The following is an 18,171-nucleotide window of genomic DNA, read 5'->3' as shown; positions in this document are numbered from 1 at the left end:
CATGAAATGATCGGTGTATTTAACATTCGGGGGAACTTATGTACGAGTGTATAGATATTAATGTAAAAGATATGTATGTACATATGAATTTGCAGATGATGTACGTATGTGTGTATGTATGTACGAATTTCTTTCTTACTGGCAATTTCCAGTAATGACATTATTCTGGTGTGATTTGTATGCCTGTCCATTCGCTTAAAAGTAAACAATGAATCCTCTGAACACGACGCCATTAAGTGGACCTTGGTGAATTGGAAACAGTTAGGGGTTCGAAGACTTCACATTGGCCGTTTGTAAGAATGGAAATTCAACAGCTTCCTTACTGTAGTTCTTCCACAAAACATACATTCCTGACTTTAATTTCGCTCCCAATTTTTGTATAACCAGCATAATCGTATTCCCATCAATATTGTGGGTATTCTTCTAATCATCGCTGATTCGTCGTTGCCTTCTTGTAAAGCTTGTTGTGTCTTTCTCCACATTATCGTCTTTTAGTGGTCGCTTCTTTACTTCGTCTTCTTCCGATATTTCTGTTTCCTTATCATCAAATTCTTCATCCTCCTCCGCTACTGAAGTTTCTTCGTTGCTATTATTCGTTACGACCAAATCTTCCGTGGCATCTTCAGTACCCCAAATGCCTTCTGTATCATCTTTAGACTGCTCAAGAACGTCTTCACTAATCGCTGTTACCTTGCCATCGGTTTCGCACTCATCTTCGACCTCAGCTTCTGGTTCCGAAGCCTCAGCCCCCGAACTGGGTTCAGTTTCGTGATCATGCTCGCGTTCTTGACGCTCGATAAACAATCGATTTATTACAATTTTTCGTAAGTGTTGGGCTGGAACATCGATTAAAAAGGCTACTGCCACCCCGCTTCCGATAATTACAGCGATCTCGTTGAAGTTTACCTAAGAGACGATATTATAGTATCATTAGAAGACATATCAGTTTGTACAAATAAATTCAGAGTAAGTTTTTACCAAATCAGTTAGATGATATTTTCGTGGTTCGGTGACACTAGCAGTGTTATAGAGCACTACGACATAAGTCATCAATTGTATGGGGAACGTTATGCGTGAAAGGAACAATACTGGTCGCATTGTGGTGATAAACCGCAGCACAGAGTTTTCATCCCTTGGGAACATGAAGATACACCACGCCAGCCCTAAGCCAAGTATAAGCGGACACCAAGCAGCATAGGAGGCCGCATCTCCAGCTGTGTAAACAAAATCACTACGCATGCCCACCGCTGGGGCCCAGAAGCACCAAACCAAACTCAAAATAGCGCACAGCCACCCTACAGGCTTAAGCTCACTGGCGATTTCTAGAACTCCGGATTGGGAACGGTGAAGTAGACCGGTGCCTAGGCCAAGTAGATAGGCCGTTCCACGACTTATTGGTGAAGAGTATAACATATTAGCCGTGCGATAGAACTTGCTTATGCTTAGGGAGAAAAACCAAGAATGAACTATAGAAAGCGCATAAATTGAAATCAAAGGCGAACCCACTTCATTCCATGGAACAAAGTCACGGACAAGTATTCGTTTTGCGTGCGAGAATAACGTGCCGCCACGGACATGACGTGGAGGGCGCCGTAAATGAAGAAGGCTGCATCCGCATCGGTGTGATAGAGCCACACAATCAAAGGGCCCAGTATATAGAGTTGCACTTCAAGAGCTAATTGTATGGTCATGGGTGAACACTAAAGGAGTATAATTATTGGTCAGATTACAAAAGCTGATTAACTATCAATTTGCCCACTGACCGTATCCTCAAAGTCGATTGCATTTTGCACACTGAAAAGGTTGCGCCACATTTGCTGTTCACACAAGCGCGTGTTTTGTCCCACCAAGTTCGTCCAAAGCGGACCGGCGCCAAGCCGTGGAAGAACGTATGTTTGGAAGAGTAGCGCCACATACAAAGTTGGCAAATAGCTGAAAGGTTACAAACAATTATTTTCATGGGATAGTGGTGGCCTCGGTTAATTATGTACCGTGATATTTTCAAAGCCATACGCTTCAATAATTGAATATGCGTTTTTTGCTCGATCTCTTCGGCCAATTGGTAAGCCACCAAAAATCCGCTTATCATTAAGAGCACATCCATATAGATCAGTGGCGATCGAAACAGTACGCTCTGTGGTTGGTCCAAAGCCCGAACTAGTTTATCACGATTGATGATGGGGAGATGACCAATCATTATGTACTTGAAGCAGACATAAAGAGCGAATGAAGCACCCAATTTCAGTACATTGAAGATTGGGAATTGCGTTTCGAAGTGATCACTGCCGAGCAGTTCAATCAGAGTACGTTGAGGTGAGAAAGCGTTGAGGATGTCGAACAATAAGTTCATCAGTGACTGTAGCACTGAAAATGCGAATTCTTTTTTGTCGACGCAATTTGTTGGTATATAAGTATGAAACTTACAGCTAACGGGCAATTCTTCTTCCTTGCCAATTTCAGAGTTTCGAACGTCTTCTGTCTCCTCGGTCTTAGTACCTGCTTCTGTCTCATTCTCGCTTCTTTCGGTTTCGCCATTTGATTCGCTTTTGGAAATTTGCATTTTTTTAACAATCCAGTCTTTGATATTGCGGCAGTATTTATAAAGAAGTGAACCCATGCACAATGTTATGAGCCCACAAATGCAGGAACTAGATGTAGATACATAGATTTTACTTGAATTACACACATATAAGAACTGGACTTACATTGTTGTGGTGAATTTCGGATCCTTTTTAATTAGTTTCAAAAACTTTACGTTGGATCGCGTGTAGCAGTCATCATCGTCGACCTCCACGTGAAATTCCAAACCTGATGTATTGTAGGCTCTCAGGTTCGACTCAAGCATTTTTTGTACAACCTCGCCATTGCAAAGGTGCGGTATGCACACACCCCAATTAGCGATGCTGTAGCGTGGAACAAAATGACTGGGCTGTTAGGAGAGATACGTCTAAGTGAGTAAATTGCTAACATCAGGTTGGGTTAATGGGGTTTGAGGGGAAATACTTGTTTCTTCACGGCTCGTTTACAGTACAGCAGGTCAAGTACATTTTTAACCAATAACAGTTACTTCTAACGGAACTCCCCTAATTCGCTAGATCAAGTTAATTCAAGCTATTATTAAGTCAACTTACGTTTCCGAAATGACTGCCCCAGAGTCCTCGTCCTTGTGCGTAATGTAAGGGTACCTTTAGCTCTTTGGATGTGGTCTGAATTTCAATATGGGCGAGGCAGTATTTACCTCGAATGCGCACCGGAATTTCCGGTGTTACCTTAACCACAGTCTTCACTTGCATGCACTGATCAAAGTCTCCGAATTGATTGATGTTGCCGCGCAACACTCCCGATGTGATCTTGCCAGTAGCATCCAACACTTCAAAAAGGGAAGATGTAATTTAAGAGGATTTTTTTTTAACTGAAATACAAGTGAACGCACTCTGTAAAGTCCATAATTTATTGCCACGCAACTGTCTACCAAAAATTTGCAATTGCTGTCTACATTCGGTGTTGTCCACTTCCGTTGGATTCACGACAAAACTTGGTAGTGTATGCAACACAGTTTCGAAGTTTTCCTGAGACATTACGGGCGTTGCCTCATCTGCGTCACCATCTTCTGCGGAAGCAGCTTTTTGCTTGCGCTCGCGACCACCTCTAGGCATTCGTATAGGTTTTTCAGGTTTGCCAATGTTAAAGAGTGTATTGAATGGCCAACGATTCAGATAGGAAAACCACGTTTCCGCATCGGCTTCTTCATTTTCTACAATTTCCTGGACTCCAACATTTTCATTTCTCTCACTAAACCATTTTAGCCAATCGATAACGCTGTTTGACGGCTCTTTTTTTTCAGCAGATTTGTCTTCCTCACTTGTTAGTTTTTCATTGCTGCTTGCCCCGCCACCAAAGAGAGAACCGAATAATGAGCCGAAAAAAGATTGTGACTCCTCACTTTTATCACCATGTGTAGAGTCTCTCCGCTTTTCACTAGATGAGCGCTTTTCACCATTCGATTTTGTGGAGGAGGAAGTGACACTTCTCCGCTCCTTATGAGCTGTTCGCGCCCGTTTGAATGTCAATTCTTCTGATTCAGTTGTTTGTTCGCTAGCATCCATCGGTTGGCTTGTGTCATCGCCATCGTCTTCGTTTCTTTTCTTATTTTCGTCAACAACATCGTCGTTTTTGTCCGCGTCGACACCAGCGCTGGCCTCGTCGTCTTGCCCTTCCTCATCATTGAAGTATACACGTTCAATTTTGTGAAATTTGAATTTCTTCTCAAATGGACGCTTTCCTATCGGTTTCATAGCATCCCCAGTCACTCCAACACTTCCACTCTTGGCAGCGCCTCCAAACTCAAATAATTCATACGAGGTATGTGGAAACACAAAGATCACCAAAAGTGCACAAATCCATAATTTGTTTATACTAAATGACGCGGTGATGAATGGTGTTTGAAATGGACCGTGTCCATGCCCCATACGATCAGACATGCTTGGTATACTTAAACGAGACATCACGACAGTGTGGCGTTAACACAAACATTTGCCAAATCGCAGATGGCAACCAATATGATATAACGGCCGTTTCGTACACCTAAACCAATATTCGTATAGCCTAAATTGCGTATGTATGTACGTATCTATGTATGTACATATAAGCTGATATGCGAGAATATGGAGTTAAAATTTTCGATCTCACTTCGCAGCACCAATGATGATTTTTCCGTTAACTTTACTAATTCATACGTCTATACATATGTGGCTATAACTTGAAATCTTAGAAAAACACATATTATAGCCCAGGAAAATGCAATTTATTTATGTAGTTCGTTCGCTGGCAAAATTTTCTAAAAATATGCACATCAGTGGCGTTGTGCATACTTTCACTAGCTGCTATGTGGTGCTCGTATCGAAATCTCGGAAGAGACTGATCTCCGTTGTGTGCAGAAAGTAGAAGACGCCTATTGTGTTTCTTCAGCTTCCATGTAAATTGCGACCTCCGTGGCATTAACTCAAATTTGTGTGTTCTCATAATTTGTTTACAATCGAATTGAGTGTAAGATATGCACGTGCTGGCCAAGAGAGAATTTCATATGTCTGCTTTCATGCCTAAAGAGTATTTGCAAATATTTTTCATCAAAACAAATAAATAATGCAATTTTTCAAGAGATATAAAGTAATTATTACAAGTCATTACAAAGTGTTTGACAAAGTTAGATAAAGAATTGAATCGTTTCATACAATACAGGTAAAATGGGCAAGTTTCAATTATAAAAAACTTTTTAACGAATAACATTTCCGTTTCATTCAACTTTAAAAGAAGCCAATCAATAATAAACCAAAATGGATCATAACATTAACACAAAACTACATATATACATAAATAGGTAATAGTATCCAATAATGTAAAAGTAAGAGAGCAAAAAAAAATAAAAATAAACATACAGTTAGAAATAGCGATAAAATGCAAAATAAATACACCGAAACTCAATTGACTCCAAAAGTCGTCCGAGTTGGTTCTTTAGTTATTGGCGCTAAAACGCTAGGGCATAAGTAGATGGCATATAAGCACTGCCCGATGTATGGTTATATTGTCGTTGATCTTGAGCTCCTTGCTCATTCACATGCATTATTTGCGTCGATGTGGGTTGTTTAATTGATTTGGCGTAAGAAAATCCAGTGATCCATAGCGGACGGGTTTTGAAACGCTGCGCTGGATGAAAGTTGTGCACATTACCAAATTCCACATGATTAAGCGCTTGGTGCACCAAATAACGTGATTGTGTGACAGCAATGGGCAAGAGTTTAAGTGAGACGAATCGTAATCTTTCATAGCCATTATCGAATGAAGAGACCGGATAGGCAATATAAGGACGGCTAGGCAACACTGTATTTGTGCCGGTCATTAAATAGCATAGGGCTAGTACTATCTGTGTATCGTTAAGATTGTGTGATAGCGGTGGTTTATTTCGGTATTTGGGAAAAATTGTGCCGAAAATTCGATAGCCAGAAACTACCAAATTTGGTAAATATGTTGCGGTGGTGGGCAACTGAAAACTTTCATGATAGGCCTGAAGTAGTATATCCTCTTCAACGGCAGCCAAATTCGCAATGGCTAAGCTCATGTCGATAATCTCATTTAAATCGAAATGTATGTTTTTGGGTACTTGATGAGATGCGATGAAACTCACTGATTGGCAGTCATGTGTCACTATTCCCACTAAAAATAAATAATCTTAGTATTTTAATTATTCAAAGTAACAGTGCGGTGATAACTTACAAAGATGTGCATTGTCGCTTTCTACAAAGAAAAAGTAGTTGTAGTCTGGAAAAGTTCCAATCGTTTCCAATAAAACACAGACCACTTCACATATACGTGAATGTATGTCAACAAGTTCTTGGCACTGGAGTACGCAGAAAATAGACCGTGCTGTACCAACTGCGCTGCGCATCATGACCGCGCCGTACTGAAGATCTTCACGTTCGAAGTAGGTGCCGAAAATTATGACTGGTATTTGCCAGCAGTTGGCTATGCATTTAAGACGAAGCATGGCATCAAAATCTGTCCTACACATACGATGCAAAGATTGCCTATTTGGAAGGAGCATTTTTAAAGTTACAAAAAAAAAAATTATAAAAAGTTCACTCACTTTTCCGATGGTTTAGCCCATTCAATACTGAGACATTGGCCTTGTAATATTTTTCCCTGTAACTCTTGTAAACACTTTTCAGCCGCCTCATGAGTTGTGAAATCACAAAATGCGATTGTACGAACTTTCGTAACTTTTCTAATCTCCTGGCGTGGAACGAACTTCACGAGCATATCCATAATGTCACGTTTATTAATGCAAAGATCCACATTTCGAACAAAAAGTGTTTTATTCTGCGCGAAAAATTAAACACATAAAACGGGTTTGTATAAAATTTCAATCTTATTATCAATTTTTAAACTTACTGATTTCGACGTATCAGTATCGCGTTCAGTGTTTGCCCAAACAACTTTTAAGTCACGGTTCCACATTCGAATCACACCTGGTGTTGTGCTTTTCTTCGCTTCTAAAGCTTCTAAGTGTGATGGAAAGTGAATGACAGCATAACCACGGTTCTTACTATCGTTGTTTGTGCCTCTCATTTCTGGATTACATAATTCATCGTTTTTGCCGTGACCCCCAATCTTTTTATCTGAATTGCCTACTTGGATATATAATCGTTCCATAGTTGGAAACACGGTTCGTAACTTTTCTTCGATCTCTATTTCATCCAAATATTTTGGTATATTGCTCACAAATAAACAGCACTTTTCATACGATTGTAAAATCTCTAACTTACGATGAGGTGCAACATAAAAATGATTCAGCACCTCCATAGCACAATTTGCTTCCTCCTCAGTGGTGTACCTGACGTATGCGTAACCACGATTTGCCTAAAAGATATGTATATATGTAACATGCTTACTGCACCGAATCATATATACGAGTATTGATTTTAAATTTTCTACCTGATTAAAATCCATTGGCAATCGCATTTCATATATTTGTCCAAAACGTAAAAATGGTTGTATAAGTCTCTGTTCATCTATATTTCGTGGAATTCGACGTACGAAAAGTTCGCATGCACTTGACGGGGGAGAACCTTGCCAATCCTCTGGTGGACCAAGCACTTTACGCCCGTTCATTTGCATGAGGGTAAATGGTTGATCCTGTGGTTGGTAATTGGCGTCATTACACAAAGGTGGACTATAAATCGGTGTTGAAGGTGTATAATTACTTCCACCAAAATTATCAGAAGCGACCGGAGTTGGTAACGGGTATATAATATGTAGTGGAGTACACATTGTTTCACTTCTCTCAAAATAGGACCCGTTGGCTACTGTGTATTCCATTTCAGTAAATTGCTTAACTTCGCAACTATTCACGAATTATTATGTGCGTATTTGAATTTAGTTTCAATGAAAATATTGATCATTCTAAACGCGATCTACGAATATCGCATACAAATATCCGTTGAGACAATGCTGCCAATTCTACAGATTATTTGAATTTAATGACACTTTCCCGTTACTTCGTAATGTTGCCAGTGAATGTACATTTAGTGGAATTCAAATAAAATCTTGACGGTAACTGTATTATTTGTTTATTACGGTAACGGAGACTGAGAATTTAATCTTGGTAATTTCCACTTACATATGTATATAATTATTTGAAATACTAATCACTTGCCAAATAAAAAACTTGGTAAATATATTTTGTAGTTAATGAAGTGAAGTATAAAAATCTGATATACTCGTTTGTCAAATGAACTGAACGTTTTAAACTTTTGTTATTTGTAAGCACAGAAACTTGACCACTCTGTGTGCAATTAGTGCCAGAACTACTGGGTACTATTTCGGATGGAACGCAATAACGTTAAAAATCGTTTTAGTTGGAAAGTGAATTCGGCGTGTTTAACTGTTCAAGATAATCTTTTTTATTTGTAGACAATAAAATCTTAATAAAAAGACGGAAATGTCTGATTTGTCATCATCGTGGTTGGGAGGAGGCTCCTCTTCGTCACCATCTGAATCTTCCTCTTCATTTTCAATCAATCATAATGATATTACGTGGGAAACACTATTCATGAAAGCCGCTGCTATGCCTGCTATTTTGGAGAATGGACGCAAAGTGTTTGGACCGCCAGTAGAATATATAGGTGAACGTCCTTCCTACATATGTGAATTGTATGTATCGAATTTACCCAAGTTTCTGGATGAGGTACGTTTTCTGACCTGGCTGCATCGCTGTGGTGTTGTTTATGAAATGCGAGTGATGATGCAGTCTTTTAGTATGACGCGCGGTTATGCATTTGTACGATACACACAAGAAAATGAAGCTTTAGTGGCGTACGAATTATTAAAATGTTTGTTTTTGGGCGGTGAACGTGTGTGGGTTTACCGATCGCAAGGAAAAAATCGCCTCTTTGTGAGTAATATTCCAAAGCAATTACCGATGTCGTCTCTAGAGGAAGGTTTCAAGAAAACATTCCGCGACATAGAGCGTTGTATAGCGTTTCCAGCTACAGAATCTTGTTCGTTGAGAGGCGATTTGAATCGTGGCTTTGCTTTTATCGAATTTTATGATCACGAATCGGCTATGGAGGCTAAGAAAAAAACGACACCTGGACACATGCGCATGTGGGGTAATGACTTAAAAGTACAATGGGCAAAGCCGAAATTATTGCAAGCCCACTTCAAAAGCAACAATGAACAAAAGGTTAGAACTAATTGAAAATAATATTTCATGGTTTTTTTCTAATTCGTACAATTTAGGAAAAACGTTCAATGGGTGAAGCGTCAAGGTATGAACTATTATTTTTTTCTTATATATTTGAATGGGTATAAGTATTTATTTTATTGTTTTAAAGCAAACCACAAGACTACTGTGCTAAATTACGTTTGTTCTGTTTGGCTAATAATTGGTGCATACCGGTGGTAATTTATGGGAATTGTTTCTACCAAAATGGATTTCAATATGGTGGAGTACGCAAACATTTTAAGTTATATTTCTATTGTACACAAATATCGGAATATTTATTAATACATATATTTTAATATAATGTTAAGCAGTTTTGACAATTTGAACTTATTTTTTGCAATTTTAGCTATTTTATTGCATCATTAAGAAATTGAATTTTGTTGTGGTAAATTACGAAATTATTGAGTACTGATAATCTCTGATTTGTACTGGAGAACAAATGAAATAACAACTAAAGCTAATTTAACGTATTGTATTGGTTAATAGATATTATTGAAGGATCCCACGAGTGGACAGTTAAGTGGCATCTTAATGGAGGTGGCCGTAGGTCGTGATATGCAAGATGTGCATGTAGCAATGTGCGAAGTTGCTGTGCAAGTAATTGAGCGCAGTAACGGGTTTCCAAGACACCACTACATGGTACGGGTGTTGAATGGATTTCGTGCCGAATTATGTAAGATTCATACATATTAAGCATTGTAGTATTTATACAAAATTTGTGTTGCAGTGTTTGTTTGCGGAAATTGTTCAGATATTACGTCATTGGTAAGCCATTGTGACAGGAATATATTTAATTTCAATTCTATGGTAGAGTTGGCAGTCGCTTTGGAAGTCTTAGGCCAATATTCAACGGAATTTATTTTGAGCACTTATAGAAGAAGTTTCCTAGTTTTACGAAACTGTTTTTCTCTTCAGCGCCAGTCACATATTGTCCAGTTTTACAGTATATATCCAAAGTTCCGTAATAACCCGCCGCTTAACTTGGCGTTGAACGACACTGAAGTAACACTTCTCGTTTCTGAAGTTATAATGGAACGCAATGTTAATGAGTTCTTAGTCATTGGAGAACAATTAAGAAATCCACCCTACATGATATTGAATTCACAACGGATCCGAAACGCTGATGGCTACAGATTACGTTACATCAGTTTGGAAAAATTAAAAAGTTGCGAGTTTTACCATCCGCAGCAGAGGATTAATGCCTCGCCAATTTGGATTACAGGTCATTCCTATCAAACATCTATTTTCAAATAGAGGTTTCTATTTGTTTTGAATAACGCAATTCATCGTTTGAAAACTTTTAAAGTGAAGTGAATTTTATTAAAATATTATTTTATATAAAATATTTCTTTTGTGAATTGAAAAAATTATGTATATTTATGATCATGTTTACCAAAGTGCATCTGAAGAGCTACCGTTGATTATGTTTCAACATCATAATTATGTACAATTTTCAATACGATATAATGTTAATAAACCTATGCTTTTTTAATAAACATTGAGTATTACTTACAGTCTTGAAATGTGCGTTGATAGAAAAACGAAATGTTTAATATTTCCAAAAAAGTTTCTTTAATTTTTTCTTTAATAAAAGTAGCTTCGGATTCATTGATTAAATATATTTATTTACAATATCTTGCATTTGACTTTTAAATATAGAATTTGCCGAAATTAATATTTCTTACATTAATTATTTACTATTTTTGTTTTTTGTTTAATAAAGACAAGTCTTTTAGGCTTAGTTATGTATGTATGCATGTTATTTGAGTTAAAAATGTCTTAAGTAAAGAAACAAAACATGTGTAGATGGTGTTTGTAAGCACTCCAAGGAGCTGCAACGCAGAGCCAATGCATTTGCAAATCCAAGAGAGCAACGGTGCTTTGCATTTAACCACTTTTGTGGAACCGAAAGGGAGAAGAGGCACGTGGAGTATTTTACAGAGTCTAATTTAAACATTTTATATACATTAAAAACACATCAACAATGAATTGCTGTTTCTCATTTTTTTTTACTGAAATGCGGCCTCCGACTTTCCTGTTTCGTTACATTTTAAGTACAGACTAACATTAAAATTGAATCAAATTCCTCAGTGCTTGCAGTGCGTTGTTTAGTTTTAACTTCAATTTTTGTTTTTTAGTTTTCAATTGTAAGTTTTCTAAATCTATTTATATATTTTCCTTTATAGTAAATTACAATTAAATTTAGTTTTGTACGAACAACAACTAATTGGTCGCTCGTCTCGTAGTTAGTAGTTCCTAATTCGTTTAACTTTTTTGWTAATACATATATGTATGTATGTATGTATTTATTTTGAAAAATTGTCTAAATTTCAGTTATCAGACTTGAGTTATTCTTTAGTAAAAAAGGGTGCTGAGACTTGAGAAATAGCAATGAATTTTATGTAATTGCATGTTCGGTTATTGGAGGACTATAACATACATGTAAGCTATTCCTTCAATTATCTTCCTTTGAAATGAACTGCACGGCGCTTGAAATTTGGAATGTGCTTCTTTTTCCAACAACATCAAACGGATGCCAAGTAGTAAATTTCAGTAACCGAGATCATCCGGTGTCAACCATTGAATTCACAGTTGTGAATTGTAATATTCATTCGAAATATACATACAGTATAAACATATGCCATATAATCGCTTACTAAGCAACTAAAGTATACCTGTTTTTTATTATATTAATATTTACAAAGAACCGTTACACTAAGCGTATTACTACTTAGAGCTAACTCCCAGTTGAATTTGTGATTTAATTTTGAATTAAACTGTATAATGACTGTGACATATTTTACATACACATATGTACATACACGCGTAGTTTGAAAACGACAAAGTAAACAATCATGTCTGTATTGGGTCTTACATAACTAGGAATCATAAGACTTTCGTTTCAAGTTTTTAATTATTATGGAATATGTCCTACGTGCAAATATTATATATAGTAGTGTTACTATTCGCTCGCAAGCAAATTTATTAAGTAAATTTAGCTCACATGTACAACTTGTGTTTTCATTACCCAATATGTTCCATAGTTAATTATACGCCTTCCTCCATTAATGTTAATATATATAATAACTATAATAAAGTAACTGTTTTATGTGTTTAAATTTAAACAGGCCAACCTACGGACATATTAGCATTTATATTTTCTTAAGGAGCTTAGTGGTTGCTGCTAATTCTACTTGTGTAGAACTAATTGTTAATTAATTATTGATTACATGCGTGTGATAAATTTTTTTAAAGAAAATCTAAGAAATTGTTTCTTAAGCTTGTATACCATTGCTTTCATATATTTCTCTTATGTTTTTATTATGAAATACTGTGCATTACTTTAAAGGATTTATTTCTAATTTACCTAACGCTAACTGTGCTTACTTTTTAACTGTTTATGTTTTTTTTTTATTATTTTGGAGAAAAGAAATCGTGCGCTGAACTTGTCGTCAATAACGAGTTAACTGTGTGTGTGTATGAGAGTGCACGTGTGTACAAGTGAAGATTGTCAGTTGCCTTTCAGTTGCATTTGATTTTATTTAGTATCTACTTTTGTTAATAAATAATCATTTCCTTTTTCAATTCACCAATTTTCTATATTTAATTGTAGTTTCATTTATTGCAATTTTTCCTCATTCAAATTTGAGGTTATGTGTTTTATTTGAATTAAATTCAACTATTTCTTACATTTTAATTTGTATTATTATTTTAGTCCCGCCTTCCTTCCTCATATTCATAAACAATTTATTGCAAATTTAAGGGGCTTGAATAAAAATGCAATAAATCGTATCTGCATTGATATTTAATGAAATCCAAAACATATATACCATTTTGCATGTTTACTTTGCTTTCTCCTTAACACATTTGTATGCCGCGGCTTTAGCCGCAGATTTTCGTGTTATTTTTAAAAGCTCTCTAATACTTTCATACACATTTATACAAAGATATGTATGTATGTAAGTGAATTTAAGGACGCATACAAATATGCTAAGAAAGCGCAATTTTAATTGTTTTATTTACGAAATAAATATTCAAATATTATGAATTAATTGACTTGATTACTATCTTATGCGACTACTAATATTATTGATGAACCTAAAATCTATTTATGTACTAAATTGTATTTGCAAAAGAATTATTAAACAAAGTTCGTGTCTGCAAGTACAAATATTTTCGAATTGAAAAAACTTTGGAGATGCCTCTAATGCTTTAGGAATATATAATTCAATTAATCTTTACTTTCTTTTAAATATTGAAAATTTTTAATATTGAAATAACACTAAGCTACGTGTATGTTGAATTTGATGATTATTCGGCTTATGTAACATTCTCATAAACAACAAAATATGTGTTATTTACTGAAAACATGTATGAAATATAATATATATAATATAATATACTAAATGTGTGTATGTATATGTCAAATGTACAAAAAAACATATTTAAAATCTAACACAAAAGCATATATTGGCCTAGCGAGTTGTGGCTTCTCTTCTTCTTCTTTGGCTGACTCCTAGGCATCCAGAAATGCTCCGAAACCTTCAATATACTCATTTTTCAAGTTTAACGAGAATGTTTAGTTAATGTATGGACGCAAATTCCATTCTTGATTTAATTTGCTTATCAAATGTAAATGCAGTAGAAATTACGAAAACGCGAATTTTACATCATTAGCTGTTTCTATAGCTTATTCAAAAGTGGTTGCACTTTGATATTACAGGTAAATACAGGTTGTTATTGGGTAGTGGTGGTGATCTCTGGAAATTGCGCTTTAGAGGTTATTAAAGTAGAAAGCGCGAAGCAAATTATTAGCTAAGGTTCCAGCAATACTTTGCATCGGTTCGGAAACTGTCAGCTCACAGACCGTGGCTGGAATGGACCCGGATTTTTGTTCGTTCAAGTATTGCCAACTCGAGAGCATTTCACAAAATTGTTTGGTTGATGATTTATATCACACCAGAACATATATATTATTAAAAAGCAACAAATATATAATCACAGCTTAGATTTTATTTATACATTCACAATAAACCTCTCGGCTAGACGAACTAAAAAATAATATTGAAACGAAAAAGGTAAACCAATGTAAAAAAGAAAGATAGTCTGTGTATTTTGTTTGTATTTATTTGAAATTCATGTTCATAAAAGCAATTGAAATTCGAAACTAAAGTGTGTTCTTACAGCATTTTGTCTTACAGTTCGTTGAGTATTACTTATTTACATGAATATTTACATGAGAATATCAATTTGAGTGTGTGTGTGTGTGTTTGAGTGTTTAAGGCTACAGTTTGAAATTTAATTGTTGACGTCTTAATTTTCTCTTAAATTAACTACAATTGTATTCGATTTTCTTCTAGAAATAATATGAGCTTTATAAGGAAATTTATTAAATTATGTATGTTTTATTTAATTATGTTTCTAAAATAAATGACTCTAACTTGGTCATTTCAATTTTATACCCATTTTTTTACTTTCGCAGAATATTCATAATAATTCTCATATCACAATTTGATTTCTTCTTCGCTCTATCGCGTTGTTTTTTTTTTTTAATTTTTTTGTTGCTTCAAGAAGCTTGCAACTAACGCAACCATGTGTTACGGATAACCTGTTTGCGGTTGATCATTTGCAATTTCAAATTTTTGCAGTTTTTATTCTAATTTTCTACGTTGCTGCAACTTGCTTTATGTCTTAAGTTGTTGCTAGTTCGAAATACACAATTTACAGTGGGTGTGATTCTTGAATTGCATTGCATTGCTACAATTCAAACAGGATTCAAATACTTGGTGTGATTTATGTGTGTGAGGCTTTGTCGGTAGACGGCACAGGTGTTAATTATGCAAAACTTATTTCAAATTAATTGAGTCACATTAATTATTAGGTGAATTCTTTGTAAATACGCGAGAAACTCGTAGAGAATGCCATAAATCTATCTAATAAATAATTAAAATGTATTATCGTAATATAAATGTGTTTTACTACAAGTTTTTAAGCATAAATTGTCCCGTCCAAGGGGGCTTTTGCATTGTTTTCTAATACTTATTTGTTAAACGTAAAGATATTGTTAAATACTTAATGTTAATTTTAGCTTAGTAAATTTCTCGGGTTTTGACTTAATCTTTATTGGTGCATACATTCAGGCGTCGCTTTAATTTCGCGACTGTCTCTGCATTACGAGAAAACGCTCTTGACCTTAATTTACGTAAATGGAATGTTTGGTTGCCACATTTGATGTTTTCATTTTAATTTTCGTTTGTTTTATTTATGTCAAAATTCATGTGCATCATTAGCAATCGTTTGCGTTTACGGGACATAAAAGAAATAGTTAAGTTAATTAGTAAAGTGTGAGTGTCTTAAATTATGCATAGTTTTAATAATGATTACTGCCGACACTGCGCAAGGAAATCGTTACATAAATACTTCAACACACAAATTGATGAATTCAAGCGTTATAAAACAATGAGAAATTCAAGGTTGTCTTATTTAATGCTAAATGAAATAAAATACGGAAATAAACTGGAACTTATATTCAATTTAAAACTCTTACGAAAACAAAAGGATTCACACAAACCAACTTAAAAAATGTATGTACATACATATGTATTTAATAACTCTAAGCCTATTATAAATTCAATCAGTGCAATGTTTTTGTTTTGATTTTTTTGATTGCAAACTACTAAATTGCCCGCGTTTGAATCGTGGCCAAGCGTTTGGGGAAGTTTACTATTTCTAAGTGGGTGTGTGTTCGGCTGTCTAGCGGCTTCATCTACTGCTTAGCTGCACATTACGGTTTTTGTTGCTGTGTTTTATTGCGCTTTTTTGGCAAAACTGTTGTTGTGTGTATCGCAGCACAAAGCGTCTTACTTTCCAAATATGTTGCAATTTCCGTAGAATTCTTGTTGAAGGCCACCATCATCGGTGTATTGCCGCATAGGTCGCGAGCTTGTAGATTGGCGCCGGCAGCCACGAGCATTACACAAATGTCGCGCCGATTGTGTTCGGCAGCAATGTGTAGTGCTGTTTGTCCCCTGTGGGAGAGAGAGGAGATATGTAGTATGACAATCGCAATATGCAATGAAAATAACTGTACTTTTTAAGTATTACAGTAAAAAAGCAATCGGAAATTCAAATTAAATTGCCCGACTAAATGATCCTCAAAAAAAATCGATTTCTCTAAGTTGTTAGCACTGTCTTTAATTACTATGCCAAATATGAGCCCGATGTGTCAATCAGTTTGTTTACAGCAGTTGCTTAAGACGGTACACCTTAGTAGTGCGTTGCGATTTTTACAATGGATAAAAACATCGCACAAAGAATTTGTCTCACATTTTGTATTTCTAATCAAGTTTTGTGTGCGAAATCGTTGCTATTGTTGGAAAAGGCTTGCGGTGATTTAGTAAGTAGTACAAAGCGTTCAAAGGCGGTCGACAGATCATCAACTGATGAAAATAAAAAAAAAAAAGGTGAAAGACATTGTGCTTTAAAATCCTCAGGCATGTTAAAGTAATGCCAAGTGAACCTAGATATCTATCATCGAATGATTCGGTGGATATTTTGAGATTTTGAGTATGAAACGCATTCTTGCTCGACTCGATAAAGCTGCATCTTTTTCAAAAAGAGTACCCTAAACAGGTCTCTATAGACACGTTTGATCGTGCGAATTGCGATCCTACATTCATGGAGAGCATTATAACTGCCGATGAGATATGAGTTTATGAGAACGCAATGAATACCATCGACCAACCATCGTATTCACCAGATTAAGATCCGCGTGATTTTTTCTTGCCCCCCAAATTCAAATTGTCGTTCCGTGGAACCGATTTTCAGTCCATCGAATAGATAAAACGAAATTCGCTAAGGGCCATCCCAAAAAGTGTTTTGAGGACTGGAGAAGTCGTTGGCATAACAATGTAAACGGTGGGGAATACTTTGAAGGCAACAAAATTAATATTGATGAATAATTAAATATTTTACGTTTCAGAATTTTCGGGTATTTTTTTGTTACAATATATACCAATAAATTGGAAAAAGTGGAAAAGTATAGGGGTAATTAAATTGAAATGAATGACTCTGTGATCTGTTTTCTTCATTGGACAAATGAGAGTGTGCCAGAAAATATCCTAGCCTGTTTCATTTTCCAAAAATTATGAGAGTAAGTTCGTATCCTCTTTGCTTTGCTTATAGCCATAAAAAAGTCCATTATAGTTGAGTTTATAGTTTGGTTATTTTGGCGTTTCTATTCATGTCATGTTGAACGTGCTTTCAAGAGCTGTTCATTTCGATTTCGCGATAAATTTAAAAGTTCATTATTGAGCTTTTCGTATATAATTTGTAATCTATGTATGTACATATATCTTGGCACCACTTACCTATCTTTGTCTGCCAAGTTGATTAGACGCCGCGAAGCACACGATATTATGTATCTGACGATGTCCTTGTGATTGTATTTGCAGGCGAAATGAAGTGCTGTCTGTCCATTCTTGTTTACTGATTGTAGTGAGTATCCTTGTTCATGTAGTGCACGTAACTGTAAGCAGCGAAAAAAAAAAACAAAAACAAGATTTGAAGTTGTGACTGAACACATTTTCACTCTCGCAGACATAAATTTAATAGAGAACTTAATTGAGATGACGTTGCTGTGCGGAAGAAGACATCACAAAATTTTGCTTAAATGGCGATCTGAGGAATGTATGTAAATATACATATGTAGTATGTACGTACTTATTATATATATGTATGTATGTACAATGCGTATTCTTTGAAGGCGCTTGTGTGGGTGTCGGGTGCAAGAGTCAAGGGTTGCGTTAGTCACAAATCACAGTTTATTAAGCAAATGCAAAAGTTAGAAGGCGAGTGCGTGAGGAGTAGCGATGTTTGAATACTTAAATGAG

The 18,171-nt window shown here is 35.7% G+C and overlaps 4 protein-coding genes across 8 annotated transcripts in view; 1 reads left to right on the top strand and 3 right to left on the bottom strand.

Annotated features, from left to right (window-relative positions):
* Positions 1 to 5: 5 nt before the first annotated feature.
* LOC108971409 lies at positions 6 to 4,901 on the bottom strand. Its single transcript, XM_018937455.1, has 9 exons — positions 3,434 to 4,901; positions 3,132 to 3,370; positions 2,706 to 2,929; positions 2,425 to 2,648; positions 1,992 to 2,364; positions 1,764 to 1,932; positions 1,507 to 1,700; positions 979 to 1,441; positions 6 to 906 (listed from the first exon to the last, which is right to left on the bottom strand). Exons 1-9 carry the CDS (start codon positions 4,503 to 4,505, stop codon positions 424 to 426), a joined length of 3,441 nt encoding a protein of 1,146 aa, XP_018793000.1. The 5' UTR covers positions 4,506 to 4,901; the 3' UTR covers positions 6 to 423.
* A 615-nt stretch (positions 4,902 to 5,516) lies between these two features.
* LOC108971322 lies at positions 5,517 to 7,932 on the bottom strand. Its single transcript, XM_018937292.1, has 5 exons — positions 7,489 to 7,932; positions 6,946 to 7,413; positions 6,641 to 6,873; positions 6,271 to 6,581; positions 5,517 to 6,210 (listed from the first exon to the last, which is right to left on the bottom strand). The coding sequence occupies exons 1-5, from the start codon at positions 7,870 to 7,872 to the stop codon at positions 5,525 to 5,527; spliced, it is 2,082 nt and encodes a 693-aa protein (XP_018792837.1). The 5' UTR covers positions 7,873 to 7,932; the 3' UTR covers positions 5,517 to 5,524.
* A 331-nt stretch (positions 7,933 to 8,263) lies between these two features.
* LOC108971318 lies at positions 8,264 to 10,583 on the top strand. The gene is made up of 5 exons (XM_018937288.1): positions 8,264 to 9,238; positions 9,295 to 9,323; positions 9,390 to 9,504; positions 9,767 to 9,953; positions 10,008 to 10,583. Exons 1-5 carry the CDS (start codon positions 8,495 to 8,497, stop codon positions 10,532 to 10,534), a joined length of 1,602 nt encoding a protein of 533 aa, XP_018792833.1. The 5' UTR covers positions 8,264 to 8,494; the 3' UTR covers positions 10,535 to 10,583.
* A 4,065-nt stretch (positions 10,584 to 14,648) lies between these two features.
* LOC108971338 (eye-specific diacylglycerol kinase) overlaps positions 14,649 to 18,171 on the bottom strand; it is a 65,427-nt gene continuing 61,904 nt past the window's right edge. Inside the window, exons 16-18 of one of the 5 annotated variants that reach the window (XM_018937321.1) lie at positions 17,650 to 17,807; positions 16,145 to 16,308; positions 14,649 to 15,472 (exon numbers count right to left, since the gene is read on the bottom strand). In XM_018937321.1, the coding sequence (XP_018792866.1) occupies positions 15,429 to 15,472; positions 16,145 to 16,308; positions 17,650 to 17,807 (366 nt within the window). In that variant the 3' untranslated portion in view covers positions 14,649 to 15,428. Of the gene's footprint in view, positions 16,309 to 17,649; positions 17,808 to 18,001; positions 18,103 to 18,139; positions 18,162 to 18,171 lie in introns of those variants that run through there. The other 4 variants (XR_001993544.1, XM_018937326.1, XM_018937325.1 and 1 more) reach the window with 4 other exon arrangements.

This window comes from Bactrocera latifrons, unplaced genomic scaffold, assembly GCF_001853355.1.
Source record: "Bactrocera latifrons isolate USDA-ARS-PBARC rearing strain unplaced genomic scaffold, ASM185335v1 scaffold_34, whole genome shotgun sequence".
Taxonomy (NCBI): Eukaryota; Metazoa; Arthropoda; class Insecta; order Diptera; family Tephritidae; genus Bactrocera; species Bactrocera latifrons.
Note: the sequence above shows the minus strand (reverse complement) of the source record. Positions and strands in the feature narration are given on the sequence as shown.